At 35.9% G+C, this 15998-nt stretch overlaps 1 protein-coding gene across 1 annotated transcript in view; it reads left to right on the forward strand.

The window, feature by feature from the left end:
* The first annotated feature begins 1270 nt into the window (after positions 1 to 1270).
* LOC127871177 (claspin-like) overlaps positions 1271 to 15998 on the forward strand; it is a 74680-nt gene continuing 59952 nt past the window's right edge. Inside the window, exons 1-9 of the mRNA XM_052413914.1 lie at positions 1271 to 1411; positions 2544 to 2652; positions 3099 to 3160; positions 3687 to 3776; positions 4118 to 4228; positions 6082 to 6150; positions 8955 to 9054; positions 10940 to 11043; positions 15423 to 15516. Of these exons, the coding sequence (XP_052269874.1) occupies positions 1385 to 1411; positions 2544 to 2652; positions 3099 to 3160; positions 3687 to 3776; positions 4118 to 4228; positions 6082 to 6150; positions 8955 to 9054; positions 10940 to 11043; positions 15423 to 15516 (766 nt within the window). The 5' untranslated portion in view covers positions 1271 to 1384. The remainder of the gene's footprint in view (positions 1412 to 2543; positions 2653 to 3098; positions 3161 to 3686; positions 3777 to 4117; positions 4229 to 6081; positions 6151 to 8954; positions 9055 to 10939; positions 11044 to 15422; positions 15517 to 15998) is intronic.

A 15998-nucleotide genomic window follows, 5' to 3' on the forward strand; every position in this document is an offset into this window, starting at 1 on the left:
CAAATGGGTCTGCTTTTAAAAATATTGTATCAAAATGGGTCAACTTTATCAGAGTTCCGGTATAAAAATGGGTCACATTTCGGAAGTCTCAGTGGGACACCCCTACCCTAAAATTTGGGAAGTTACCCCCACCCCCGAGGTCCGCAACTTTCTGGTTAATTGTTTGTTTGATTGAAAGCGGAATGACTCCGGCAATCAAAATATTAAAAAAAGACGCCAAACGTATAGATTGCAAGGATTTCTCGATTTTCGGCAAACAATCGACAAACATTCAGGACTTTCTTGAACCCATCGCTGTTGATTGGGCATCTTTGGAAAGCATTCGGCAATGCTTACAATTGTTTAATCAACTGCGCGTTACGAGCAGATCCGATATTGTCTTAAGCTTTACCACGGAGCGTATATTGAGAGTACGTGGCTTTACGAACATGGCCAGTGGCGTAGTTCTGTCTCAGTTATACTTATCAGAGGTCCAAATAAGATGAATATCTGCGTAAAAACGCATGGGAAATTTATAGATACGCATGAATTAATACGTTTAGGAGTAAAAAAAATACACTTGATAAAATAAACCTCACGCATCGAGCTAAAGCTGTACCGCCATTGCCTTTATTCAAAATAAATGTTTACAACTTCGTTGACACAATCTGAGTTAATGTTATCCCGAAAGATCACGCAAAGTAGATTTATTGATCTGCAATAAATACGCAACGCAGTGGGGCTGTAGTGGACGGCATCCTCTAGCACACTTTACGTACTACTGAATATATGCTTACTAATAAGTCACAGTAAATTGACTTAACCAAAAATAGGGGGTGAGTAAAAATTGCGTTGTGCAGTGGTAGCGCATTACCTTTTGCTGCCAGAGGACCTGGGTTCAAATACCGGGACATTCAATATTTGTTAGTCAACTTTTTTATTGCTATTGAAATTAGTGAATACTATTTTTAAACATAAAATATTTGTTAGTTAACTAATTTAATGCCGTTTTTCAAACCGACGAAAATCGGTGAACAAATAGGGATCGAACCAAAGACCTATACAATATGTATTTTATAGGTCTTTGATCGAACTTATATTGTTATCATTTTAAGCCTCTATTCCATTTTCTGTTTTCTAGACACTGCTATATTTTGTATTATCTCGTTAGAAAGAAAAAAATAGTTTAAACTTTGTAAAATTAAGTAGATCTAGTTATACAGTAGTTGTACTGAAGGAATCAGATCAAGTGAGATATTATTTAAGAGGCTACATTTCCGGAAACACCGGTTGAAAATTACGCGTACCTTCATCGCGGGAAGAGACGAACAGTGCCAATGTAAACAACAAAGAAAATAAGAAAATATACTTAATTCCTGTGATAATACGATATATAACATCAACAATGGATGCAGATGAAGTGGATGGGGAGGTGCTAACATTTATTTAATGATCCGCATGGACCTCTAAGCTGATGTAGCGTTTACAAAATTGCATATTCGTACCCCAAACTATCGTACCCAATTTATGTTCGGTCCTCTTAGCGCATCCTTGATTCCAAATAATAATACAAAGTGACCGTTTTTTTTAAATATTGATCTTTACTTTGTTCCCATAAATGATTGTCAAAGTGGGTCAGTATGCCATGTAAGCAGCAGCTGGAACAAAATAAATATAGAACTAGAAGCCGAGATCAGATTCAGACTAATTAAAATTTTCATTGACTATTGCCCATCACAGCTGTTTGGTGTATTCCATACCTTGGTTAACTCCAAATCAAAATATGTCAATGCCTTAAAATAAAATTTAGTTATAAATATTTTTTGGGGGAGCATATAGTCGCCGCTTCGTTTGTCCGTGTGTGTGTCCGTCCGTGCACAATTTTTGTTTGGGATATTTCTCAGCAACTAATGACCGGAATTTAATGAAACTTTATGGGAAGCTTCACTACCAAGAGGAGATGTGGATATTATCAGGGGGTTCTGGTCGGATGATTTTTCACAGTGTTATGGCCCTTTGAATGTTTCCATAAACTGTACATATAGTGCAATTCTCTGTTAATAATCTAGGCCTTCTTTGCCATATTTGAAGCCGCCACAGGCCCTTATCTGACCAGCAATCTTAATTGAATCTTGGCCAAACTGTCCCAAATTCTCTCTTAAGTCTAATGCTGTAACATTTCCCGAAAAAATCATTTTTTGCTGCTAATTTTGCCCATTTTAAATACTGTAAGCCAGCATGCAAATGCCCTTTCTCAATTTATTTGGCTTTGCCCCAATGCTGTCCAGTGTAAAAAAATACTTAGATGCAGCTAATAACATATGTAAATATGTTATGAAGTGATGCAGCTTATAACGTATGTAAATATGTTATGAAGTTAAAATCATGTTTCATTAAGTATTTTTTCATAATTATACCATATATCAAGGGATTCGCACACATCCATAAACAAATTTTATTTGGCAGGGGATATCAGTTCAACAAATTTGCTTGTTTGTGTTAACTTTCAGAAATATTTTTTTTAATAAAAAAAAATGACAATGTTACAAAACTGTTATTTACAGATTCCTGTGTTTGGTGTTCATGAAACTGTCTCTGTTCTCAAGGAAGTGGAAAAATCTCAGACAGACTCAGGCATGGACGATGGCAGTAATATAGGAAGTAGTGGACATGGTAACTGATAGTTTATCAAGTGTTTTATGTCATATTGCCTTAATAACCAGTTGAAAATATCCTAGAATGTTCTTCCTCTCTAATTTGTTCAAGGAATTATGTCCAAGAAGCTGTGCTCGGGTAAAACCAAGCTTTATGTATTTGCGTAGTTTTGTCTTTAATTAGCCCGTGCAGGTTATGCCGGCTAATTAGGAACAACACTTTCCACAAAGACTGGATTTTTGTTTTAAATTAAAAGAGACTTACGTTGTAAGAAAAATTCCATAAAAGCAGAAAGCCTCCTTCTTTATTAGCCTTTATAGACTTGAAATATTTTATATAGGAATACAAAAATGTCACCAATAATGAGTAGACAGTACAAACATCTCCCAGACTTGTGACAATTTATAAGTTGACAGTATTATCATTTTGGCGATTGATAATGTATTCCAATAACTTTTTTTCAGTTGATAATTCAGATGATGATGATGATGATGATGAAATTGTGCTGAGGAAACCAAAAAAATCGGTATTGATACTCACTTTTTTGACATACGAGTTAATACAACTTAAAGGAACATGTTTTGGTATTTAAAAAATGTGAATGTTATGGTGATTGCACACTTGGGAGCCAAACGAAATGCTCTATCACTGGATCCTTTAAGTTTTGAAACCTTTAAGCATCTTTTCAACACTTTAATGTGCATGTTAACCAATTAATCGATGCAAAGCAATACAAATACTGTCCTGATTGTACCTAGTCCCATTTATGAATATCCAAAACTAAACAATACTAAAAAAAAGTATGTTTGTCTTTTAAATTATTTCACTTGTTTGAATGTTATCAGAGCTTGCCACAGGAGGTAGCTTAGGCACATTTTGGAAATGGGCTGTTTTATTGTAGCTTACAAACTTACAATCTTAACATTTGCGCCAAAATAAAACTGACTAAACATTTTATATCATAAATAAATTGTGTTTTATTTTGATAGTGTAGCTATACATGTTAATGATAGTCTAACTCTTAGTTATTAATGCTTGTTTATGCAATTTAGTTGCACCGAATATTGGATGATGACGAAAGTGATATGTCACAAGATGTCCCATCAAAAAAAGAAACCAAAACAGTATCTTCCAAGAAAGAGGTACAGCTTAAGTGTTTGTGCTTAAAATTATTATGAACATCATTGTGCTTGGCTTTTTTGTGTGTAAACAATAGTTTCCAACTTGCTTGTACTTTCATAAAATTCTCAATGCTTATGTAAAAATATCAATTCATAAGTCTGTTTTTAATCAGTTTTAAGGCTAATTCCCTTTCTAAGAATAATAAATTATCCAGTAGAAGGTTTCCAAATTATTTTTTGACACTTAAATTGTTAAGCTATGAAAAATGCGGTTTTAAATTAACACTGCACATTCTTATTCCCAAACAAACAATATTTGGTCTGAAGCTTCTCTGGTAGCTAGTTTTGTGACTTTGTTTCAGGGGATGACCCCAGAGGAGGTGCTGGAGGCGGTGATGAATGCCCCAGATAGCAGCGAGGATAGCGACAGTGAGACTAGCCAGGAGTCACCAAGAGCGAAAAGGAAGAAACTTGTATGACAATTGCAATTGGAATTTTGCTGTCACAGTGTGTGTTTTTTTTTCTCCAATTTTGGGAACCCTCTGGGTAGTTGCAATAATTCAACTATCAGCTTTATAACCCAATGGGTTGCTGATAGTTGCAATGCGCTCTCTCTTGGCAATGGGTGCAAAATGTTATCAACAATGCAAGGGTTAAGGAACACTGAAACTGCAAGAACTTATACAAGTTTACCTATCTAAACCACAAACTCATTCAAATGGTACCATTAAAGCAAGAAATAATTGATTTTATTAACCAGGTTTTCCGAAGGAAAAAACTGGTTATTAGATTGGCGAATGCGGGCGGGCGGGCTGGCGGAACAAGCTTGTCCGGGCCATAACTATGTCGTTCATCAATATCTCCAATGTCAAGGTCGCCACGACTAAAAATAGATTATTTTTTTTTAAACAAACTTACAAAGGGGGTTAATTTTGTTTGTTCATTTCAAAAGTTCAGTTTGAGTTTTCTCCCTTTATCATATTTTTTTTTCACAATGAAAACCTGGTTTTGTGACAATTTTGTCCCTTGTTGACTTAAGTTTTGTTTTGTACGCTGTATCCGCCATATTGGAAAATTGACCCAATATTGGTTAGGTCGCAGTACACCGATATCTTGCATGTCCGGTTATGTGCTCCAGCCTTTAAAGTGGATAACTATGTGGTATTCAATACAGAATACACTGTTTCAAATTTAAACATAAACATGTCAGCGAGAAAAGTGTGTTGAAACATCATCGTGTTTTTATAGGGTGCATGCAAAGGATGACATGGGTAGGTTGCCATTCAGGTAAATTTAACATGTTTATGAAGTTTATTCATTATTTTCCTCAATTTGTTTCGAACGACGTCTGTTTAGTGAAGCGCACGGATTTGCTGCGCTGAACTGCACCCATGTTTATGAAGGGGTGCATATGGACTGCCAGAGCCGCCATAGCAACAATTATCAAAGGCTCTGGGAGTCCGTTTATATGGACTACCCTCTGGGTTGCAATAAATCATGTCCTTATGACTAAAATTATAATTTTAGATTTTAAGTTATTTTTTTAGATATACTATACAATATATGATCCAAGTGCTGAGGTTCAACTCAGCACCTCCATGATAAAAATAAAATGAAGAGATGAATTGACTTTTTGAATTTTAACACAAATGTCTTTCTAACTTGCAATTGGTAATTTTATGCTGTCATTTTGGAAAAATATATGTTTTATCAATCCCAAAATGGGAAAAACCACTTCATCACAGTGATCAAAATGAGCACAATCCTCAGAGACTATTGCAGGAGATCTTTTGATTTATTATGGCCTTTAAGGAAGGTTTAAGATTTGTATAGGCTAGCTTGTGATCACCATCTTTGTTGACCATTCTGTGAGCCCTCAAATTGGTGTTTGCTTCCTACAACAGCAAAAAAGAAAATGAAATAGATAGCACTGTTTATCATTTGGTCAGTTAGAATGTTTTCATGAAAATGAAGAATGAGAATCCTATTGTACATATCACAGATGATTAAGATAACTGGCAATACCTGATGTCCAAGTTGCGCAATAAGAACTGTTCATAGTTAAATATGTTTGTAATTTTTTTTATGTATTGCTACCGTTAAATATTAGACTTCTTTTCTCAGTACTGTGATTTCTGCTTGTTTCAGCTGCTTTCCCCATTTGAATGTCAAACTTATTTTGCACATAGATATTAACTTTGCTTGATCTATATACATGCTGTAATGAGATTTCCATTTAACCACCTGGTTTATGTGCATGCAGTAAGATGTTGGGAAATCTTTGGTGGTTTGTTTTGATGTAATGATTGATGTGTGTTTTATTCAGAAGAGGCCAGTGCCTGACGACAGCTCAGATGAGGATGTGCCACTGATGGATTCTATCAAGAAGAACATGGTCAGTTATAATTAAAGATAGGCAGTGTGCTGTGAAAATGGGGTTTAATGCATGTGTGTAAAGTGTCCTCAAAGGTTAGCCTGTGCAGTCCACACAGGCTAATCAGGGACAACACTTTCCACCTAAACTGGATTTTTGCTATGAAGAGACTTTATGTAAACGAAAAATATCATTAAAGCGGAAAGGCTTGTCCCTGATCCTGTGTGGACTGCACAGGCTAATCTTTGACGACACTTTATGCACATGCATTTAACCTCCTTTTCACAGAGCACAGCCCAATTACAGATACAAGCAGCGCCCTGGGAAGACCATGCTTAATACACAGGCTATTGAGGGACATCACTGTATGCTTGTTTGTCGTTAAGAAAAGACTTCTTTTTGACGAAAAAATCCATAATCTCGTCTATTATTGGCCTGTGTAAACTACAGAGGTAAATCTGGGACAACATTCAACGCATATGCATTAAGCCCCATTTTCCGAAAGTCTGGCTAAATTTTGAATCTTGTAAACTTATCATTGAAATATCAAGAAATTCCAGCCAGTGTTATCATAAAGGAGAAATATTTTAACTTTAAACATTACAAAAAGTTGTATTTGTTACCCTAAGACTTGAAGTCTACAAATTTTACAATAAAGAAATACAATTAGAATGTTTGTTTAAAACAAGAAGTGGACTATTTAAGAAATTATTACAAAAATATGGTCATAATGCAGGCCTTTTTCTGCTGGGTCCGATAGTCAGACCCATTTCCAATTCCAAATATGCATATTTTTTTTAACAATTCTCAACAAAAAAATTTCCGACCGAAATGACCGAAGCCAAAAAATGTGTAGGTACTGCGTTTTAAATAACTGTGTTTCGTGTTTAAGCGTGTCAATGGGAATACCCCATAAAACATCATCATATCGAGTGTTCAATAATGCAATGTTCCCAACCCTGACACTTCAGACAAATGGCGGCCCGTTGTGTTTATGCAATTCTTAAGACACATTTCCGGTCAGAATTTGTTTTCAAATATTGAAGTGCTGGATTATTCAGAATTATAAGGTACTGTACCCGGTATACAAATAGTGATAATCATGTGTACGTTTTTATTATTGTAAATTGGTTGAGAATTGATAACAATGGTCTGAGGTAGAGAAATGTGGACTGCTTTCACCTTCAACGTTACTGTGTTTCAAACAATGGTTGCCTTCAGACATTTGGCAACTTGAATGTTGAACACAGGTCCTTTGACTTTGAATATTCATAAAACAATCCTAAATGACACATCGAGCTATGTATTTTATTTGAACTTCAAGCATAACATGAACAAAGTCTGCATTTTTATCATACACATACTAACACTAGCAGTGGACAATGACTGTTGCATGGAAAAAAACATTTTAATACTTTTCCTAGCATTTTAAGGCAACACCTATGTATGAAAACATTAGATTTAATAAGAAAAATAAAGAAAAATAATTTCCCCAATAATGCTTTTGTTGATGAAAATTCTTCCCAATTTGAAAGATTTCGCGACTCGAAAAATCCCAATTTTGCTAGGTACTTTTTCCCAAAATAGAAAGAAAAAGGCCTGTAATGTTTTGTACCCTATCTCTTCTTTTCTCACATTTTACTGAATATATGACCATATATCTGACAGAGAATCTTGTATCCAACAGGGAAACATCAAGCAATTTTTCTTTTGCATTTGTGATATTCAGTGTAAATTTTTAAAGTATTTGTATGCCCCCTTTCGAAGAAAAGGGGGTATATAGTTTTCGCACTGTCCGTCTGTCTGTAAGTCTGTCTGTAAGTCTGTCACACTTTTCATGTCCGCTCTCTAATTCAAAGAGTTTTCATCCGATCTTTACCAAACTTGGTCAGAAGTTGTATCTAGACAATATCTAGGTCAAGTTCGAATATGGGTTGTGTCGGGTCAAAAATAGGTCACGGGGTCGAAAAAACAATTCCAAGGGAAGTAATAAGCTTTAAATTGACATAATTTTCTGACCTGCCAAAATATATATTTTTGTTAAATAAATAAAAGCGGCGCAGTAGGCGGCATTGTGTTTCTGACAAACACATCGTGGTAAAAGGTCAAGGTCATCCTTCAAGGTCTAAGGTCAAATATACAAATCCAAGGGAAGTAATAAGCTTTAAAGGGAGATAATGATTCAATATTGAACATAGCATCTTGATATTTGGCATGCATATGTATCTCATGGAGCTGCACATTTTGAGTGGTGATCTACGGTCACGGTAGTGGCTTTTAATTATTTGCTACTAAAAATAGAGATTTGTTAGAGACAATTATTTTCAAGGGAAGTAATTTATATAATTATAAATCTCAGATTATATATTTCCTTACCAAGAAGTTGTTTTCACAGTTACTGTACAGATTTGTTATTTTGATTATTTATTACTCTAATGATTGATTTGTCAAAGTTTTTTTTTTGTAATGATATAATTATCATTTCTTTCCTGTACTATTTGTGAATGGTAGGGTTCATTACATACCTGTGGACTTATGTCCGTAGATACATGATGAACTCTGGCTATGATCTCTTTGATAAACCACAGGCCTTGGTTGTCAGTGATGTCGGACTTGGTCATTTTTGACTGTCTACAGACCCCCCCCCCCCTGGTTGGATTGGACAAAATCCAAGGGAAGTAGTAAGCTTAAAGGGAGATGATTTCTATACCTGCCAAATGATAAATATAAATTTTATTTCAAAGCGGCGCAGTAGGGGGCATTGCGTTTCTGACGAACACATCTCTTGTTTACTTAATTTTTTTCACTGAGTCTGTTGTTTGCAGCAGGAAGGGGCTGAAGGGCTGTTTGATGCTGAAGAGGAAAGTGACGGTGAAGGAAGGAAGCGACCAGAGAATCTCTTTGACAGCGATAAGGACTCTTCAGGTAGGTGTGAGAGAATCAGATCATGTTGAATCCTGTGTGCATGTGAGAATGGTGGCATGTTGAAAGAAGGCAATGAAGCTATTTCAGCTACTTGTTCTCTTAATATTAATATGTATTCAGATTAGATCTGTCTGTGACATATCTAGTTAGACTTAAGAATAAACTATTGACTAAGACCTTAGATTTTTTTCAGAGTATGCAAATATACAGGCTGCTGGTGTTGGCAATCTCAGAAACTAATTATCATAAAAACAGAATTATGTAATTTGAGGTGGTTACTACCAAATTAAACCTCGGTATTAATGCACTTTCAGAACAAATACTATGAATATTGGACCAGGCATGTTGCAATTAGTGGGTATTTCATTGGTCATAACGACGTATAACAAAGATACAAATAAACACATAAAACACTTAAAATGTAGACGATATTTGTTCATGTAGGTGTAAGATCGTTTGTTATTTCACGGGTGATCATAAGAAATATATCGCCACAAGTGAAAATATAAAAAATTTATGATCACTCGTGAAATAACAAACGATCTAACACTGACATGAACACATTTTTATGCCCCCTTTCGAAGAAAAGGGGGCATATTGTGATCGGACTGTCCGTCTGTCTGTCCGTCTGTCTTTCCGTCACACTTTGCATTTAGGTTTCGAAAAATGCTCATAACTTCTATGTCCTTTGAGATATAAACTTCATATTTTGTATGCATGTGTATATGGACGAGGCCTTTCCATACGCACACAAATTTTCACCCCTGTGACCTTGACCTTGAACTTAGGGTCCGCGTTTAGGTTTTGAAATCTGCATTTAAGTTTCGAAAAATGCTCATAACTTCTATGTCCCTTGAGATATAACCTTCATATTTGGTATGCATGTGTATATGGACGAGGCCTTTCCATACGCACACAAAAATTCACCCCTGTGACCTAAACCTTGAACTTGGGGTCCACGTTTAGGTTTCGAAATCTGCGTTTAAGTTTCAAAAAATGCTCATAACTTCTATGTCCCTTGAGATATAACCTTTATATTTGGTATGCATGTGTATATGGACTAGGCCTTTCCATAAGACAAAAATTTTCACCCCTGTGACCTTGACCTTGAACTTAGGGTCCGCGTTTAGGTTTCGAAATCTGCGTTTACGTTTTGAAAAATGTTCATAACTTCTATGTCCCTTGAGATATAACATTCATATTTGGTATGCATGTGTATATGGATGAGGCCTTTCCATACGCACACAAATTTTCACCCCTGTGACCTTGACCATGAACTTAGGGTCCACATTTAGGTTTCGAAAGCTGCGTTTAAGTTTCGAAAAATGCTCATAACTTCTATCAAAGCGTTAATAGGGGGCATTTTATGCCCCTTTTTCAAGAAAATAATTAACAGCTGTTTACCTTTCGCTGAAAAGTTACCCTTTCTCCCGTGGCATGCCGCAATACAGGAAAAGACATGTGACTCGCTCTAAGAAAACAAAGCTTGATGCATAAAGTATATCTTGATATGATAATCTAAAAATAGAAAAAGTAGTTCCGAAAATTTGTTATTTTCACAGGTGAAAATAACAATTTGTTTATTTTCACTGCTGTTATTTCACTGCAGAAATGTCATATTTTATCATTAGGTATAAAAGAAACTTTACCCCTACCACTCATATATGCACTTTGATGCATTTGTAGTCAGTAATAAAATCAAATTAAATTTCAGATCTTTCTTACTAACTTCAAGTTTTAAAGGCTTCATTTCCAACCCTGAGATACTGATGAGCAGCAAACAGCATAAAACCTGAACAGCCTGCAATGTTTTTTCTGGTAGCATAAAGCCGTTTTCACTTTGCTTATGAGCGGGGAAGGGTTTAAACACCACTTCTTTGTTTAGAGTGCCAGTCCTCTGGGTCGGAGGTTGAGAGGTCAGACACTGAGGCAGGTCAGGACGAAGGCTTTGATGATGTGGACCCTAAACTGCTTGCTAAACTCAGAAAGGTAACACACTTCGTGTTCCAATTCGAATTAGGAGAATTTTTGTCCCCTACCGGTTTCACCGTAGGGGACTTATGGTTTGCGATCTGTGCGTCTCTCTGTCTGTCACACTTTTCGAGATCCTGCAATAACTTTAAACGTTCTTCATATTTTTTCATAAAACTTGAAACATGGATAGATGGCAATATGGACATTATGCACATCAATTCATTTTGTTCCTACGTCAAAAATGCTGGTTGCTTTGGCAACAAATATAAAAAAATCTGACAATGGTGGAGCCGGTAAGGGACATATATTGCTTGGCAATAGTCTTGTTTCTCTAGTTACCAATTTAGTGACCCTAAACTGCTTGCTAAACTCAGAAAGGTAACGTTTCATGTTTCAAGTTCAATTAAGTGAATTTGTATGCCCCCGGTTAAAAAAATCGGGGGATATGGTTTTTGGCCTGTCAGTCATTCATTCATTGTATGTGTGTGACCCAAAACTTTAACCAAAACTTTAATCTTCGTTAAAGTTTGATCATAACTTTTTGAATATTGAAAATAGCAACTTGATATTTTGCATGCATTTGTATCTCATGAAGCTGCACATTTTGAGTGGTGAAAAGGTCAAGGTCATCCTTTAAGGTCAAAAGTAAAAAAATACAATCCAAGGGAAGTAATAAGCTTTAAAAGGGAGATAATTTCTAAACCTGCCAAACGATATATTGATATTTTATTTCAAAGCGGCGTAATAGGGGGCATTGTGTTTCTGACAAACACATCTCTTGTTAGCTCATCTATTTTTTGAAAAAAAATTATGAGCTATTGTCATCACCTTGCGTCGGCGTTGGCGTCCGGTTAAGTTTTGCGTTTAGGTCCACTTTTCTCAGAAAGTATCAATGCTATTGCATTCAAACTTGGTACACTTACTTACTATCATGAGAGGACTAGGCAGGCAAAGTTAGATAACTCTGGCGTGCAATTTGACAGAATTATGTGCCCTTTTTATACTTAGAAAATTGAAAATGTTGGTTAAGTTTTGCGTTTAGGTCCACTTTTCTCAGAAAGTATCAATGCTATTGCATTCAAACTTGGTACACTTACTAACTATCATGAGGGGACTAGGCAGACAAAGTTAGATAACTCTGGCGTGCATTTTGACATAATTATGTGCTCTTTTTATACTTAGAAAATTGAAAATTCTGGTTAAGTTTTGTGTTTAGGTCCATTTTATTCCGTAAGTATCAAAGTTATTCCTTTCATACTTGCAACACTTACTAACTATCATAAGGGGACTTTGCAGGCAAAGTAATGTAACTCTGACTGGCATTTTGACAGAATTATGGGCCCTTTTTATACTTAAAAAATTGAAAATTTGTTTAAGTTTTGTGTTAAGGTCCACTTTATTCCTACAGTATCAAAGCTATTGCTTCCATACTTGCAACACTTATAAACTATCATAAGGGGACTGTGCAGGCAAAGTTATGTAACTCTGACTGGCATTTGTATGGAATTATGGGCCCTTTATACTTAGAAAATTGAAAATTTGGTTAAGTTTTGTGTTTTGGTCCACTTTACCCCTAAAGTATCATAGATATTGCTTTCATACTTGGAACACTCGCCAACTATCATAAGGGTACAGTAAAAGGACAAGTTGCATAACTCTGGTTGTCATTTTTACGGAATTATGGCCCTTTTTTGACTTAGTAACTTTGAATATATGGTTTAATTTTGTTTTTCGATCCACTTTACTTCTAAAGTATCAAGGCTATTGCTTTCAAACTTCAAATACTTTCTTGTTATCATGAGGTTACTGTACCTGGCAAGTTGAATTTTACCTTGACCTTTGAATGACCTTTACTCTCAAGGTCAAATTATTAAATTTTGCTAAAATTGCCATAACTTCTTTATTTATGATAAGATTAGATTGATACTTTGACAAAACTACTCTTACCTGACATACCACAATAGACTCCACCCAAACCATCCCCCGTGCCCTCCCCCCCCCTTCCTCCGAATCCCCCCCTTTTTTTTTTTTTTTTAAGACCATCTCACAAATGACACCACACCCTCAAACTATACCCCCCCCCCCCGACCCCACCCCCCAAATTATTTTTTTGGAAACGGTTAAAGAACACAAATATTTATTTTAATTATTTTATGTTTGAAATACCGTCCAACCATCGCACCCAAGAATCCACCCCCCACCCCGACCACCCTCCCCCCGAATCTCCCCCCCCCCTATTTTTTTTTTTTTTTTAAGATCATCTCACAAATGACCAACACACCCTCACACTTTACCCCCCCACCCAACCCCCCCCCCAATTTTTTTTTTTTGAAACGGTTAAAAAACACAAATATTTATTTTATCATTTTATGTTTGAATCCAACCATCGCACCAAAGAATCCCCCCCCCCCCCCCCCCCCCCCCCCGATTTTTTTTTTCATTTTTTTTCCGCATTTTTGGAAGATAATGTAATAAATGTCCACACCCCCACACTATACACCCCTCTTCTACCCCTCCCTCCTTTGTGATTGAAAATGAAAGTCCCTTCACCTTTAAAAAGAAAATAGATGAGCGGTCTGCACCCGCAAGGCGGTGCTCTTGTTTCTCTAGTTACCAATTTAGTGACCCTAAACTGCTTGCTAAACTCAGAAAAGTAACATTTCATGTTTCAAGTTCAATAAAGTGAATTTTTTCTCTACAATTTTTTAAATTTTTATTATTATTATTATTATTTCATAAAAAAAATTTGGCGACACCAAAACATTTTTTGACCTAAACTCAGAAAGGTAATGCTTCATGTTTCAAGTTCAATTTAAAAAGGGATTTTTTTTCTCTAGTTACCAATTTAGTGACCATAAACTGCTTGCTAAACTCAGAAAGGTAACGTTTCATGTTGTGAGTTCTATTGAGTCAATTTTTCCTCTAGTTAAGTGACCCTAAACTTCTTGATGAACGCAGAAAGGTGACTCTAGATTTAGTAGAAGCAATTTCAGAGATCAATTAATAGTTTATATATACATTCTTTGCGAATTATCCTTGTGAAAAAAAAAATCATGAACTTTCCAAAAATTTTAATAATTGAGTCACAAACCGTTAAAAATTTTGAAAAAGAAGTCGAGAACTTGTAAAAAAATCAAAATTTGAGTCGCATAGTTATCAAATGTGTGAAAAACAGCCATTCTCTAAGAAGGAAAGAAAGCCCTGATCATGTGACCCTAATTCTTTCTTCGATCTAGAAATATTTATGCTATAAGGATGTCTCTTTTATACAAAAATCCAGTGAAGGCGGTAAGTGTGGTCAATGGTTAGCATAGGTACTGCACAGGTTTACCTGACACTAAGCACATGCATCAAACCCAATGGTTAGCATAGGTAATGAATGCACAGGTTTACCTGACACTAAGCACATGCATCAAACCCCATTTTTCCAGAGCAAGGATCTGCAGCCAATTGTATTAACCCTTGCTGGAACCGGATTTTGAAGACCTTTGCAAACAGTTTGGATCCAGAAGAGACGCCACAGAACATGGCGTCTCATCAGGATCCAAACTGTTTGCTATTCTGATAGTGGTCTTAGAAAAATAATCGAAGAAAATGCTAATTTTAGAAATTCAGCTGACGACATTTTAGCAGACAACAAATTTCCCAGCATGCAAAGGGTTAATCTGGATAACTCTTATCCAGCGGATAACTTTTGGTTATCTTCAATTTTATGATAAGATAACCAAAAGTTATCCGCTGGATAAGAGTTATCCAGATTTATACAATTGGCTGCAGATGTTTATATAGGGTGGCATATATCAGGTGAACTGTCCACCAGTCCGTCAGTCTGTGCATCCGTCTGAAAACTTTAACATTTGCCATAACTTTTGCAATATTGAAGAGAGCAACTTGATATTTGGCATGCATGTGTATCTCATGGAGCTGCACATTTGAGTGGTGAAAGGTCAAGGTCATCCTTCAAGGTCAAAGGTCAAATATATGGCCTCAAAGCGGCGCAGTAGGGGGCATTGTGTTTCTGACAAATACATCTCTTGTTAAATGCTATCCCTGGGTGACCGTAGAATGGGTCTCATTACTGGCATGTGAATCTGCTGCACAAACTTGTCTTTGAAGAACTTATATTTTTCAACATGTCACAAGCCTGCTTTCATGCATTTATTTTTATTTTATGAATTTGTACACATGCAGTTTTATTATCCTAAGTAAAAATATTGCTAGAGACATGTGTTTCTTCCAACTAAGAATTTCTATATGATTATTCAAGTTTTTTCAATTAAGCACATGTGGCATTAGGGGGTATTAGTTGCTATTGGGGCAAGGTCTGGTTTTATTATATTTTACTCCTTGAATAACATTGAGCTAGATGTGTTCTATTTCTAAATACATGTCAGGGAGCTGCCAAACAAGAAAGAAAGAAGAGTGCAAGACAGGCCAAACAAGAGGAACTGACATCCTTGCATAGCGAAACACAGAGGATGGTCAGAGGTGAGACATTCCTGTTCACTCAAATGTATAATATATTTTTATGAATTGTTTTATTAGCTCATCTGTTTTTTGGAAAAAAAATTATGAGCTATTGTCATCACCTTGGCGTTGGCGTTGGCGTCCGGTTAAGTTTTGCGTTTAGGTCCACTTTTCTCAGAAAGTATCAATGCTATTGCATTCAAACTTGGTACACTTACTTACTATCATGAGGGGACTGGGCAGGCAAAGTTAGATAACTCTGGCGTGCATTTTGACAGAATTATGTGCCCTTTTTATACTTAGAAAATTGAAAATTTTGGTTAAGTTTTGCGTTTAGGTCCACTTTTCTCAGTGAGTATCAATGCTATTGCATTCAAACTTGTTACACTTACTTACTATCATGAGGGGACTGGGCAGGCAAAGTTAGATAACTCTGGCATGCATTTTGACAGAATTATGTGCCCTTTTTATACTTAGAAAATTGAAAATTTTGGTTAAGTTTT

This window comes from Dreissena polymorpha, chromosome 3 (genome assembly GCF_020536995.1).
Source record: "Dreissena polymorpha isolate Duluth1 chromosome 3, UMN_Dpol_1.0, whole genome shotgun sequence".
NCBI classification, from domain to species: Eukaryota; Metazoa; Mollusca; class Bivalvia; order Myida; family Dreissenidae; genus Dreissena; species Dreissena polymorpha.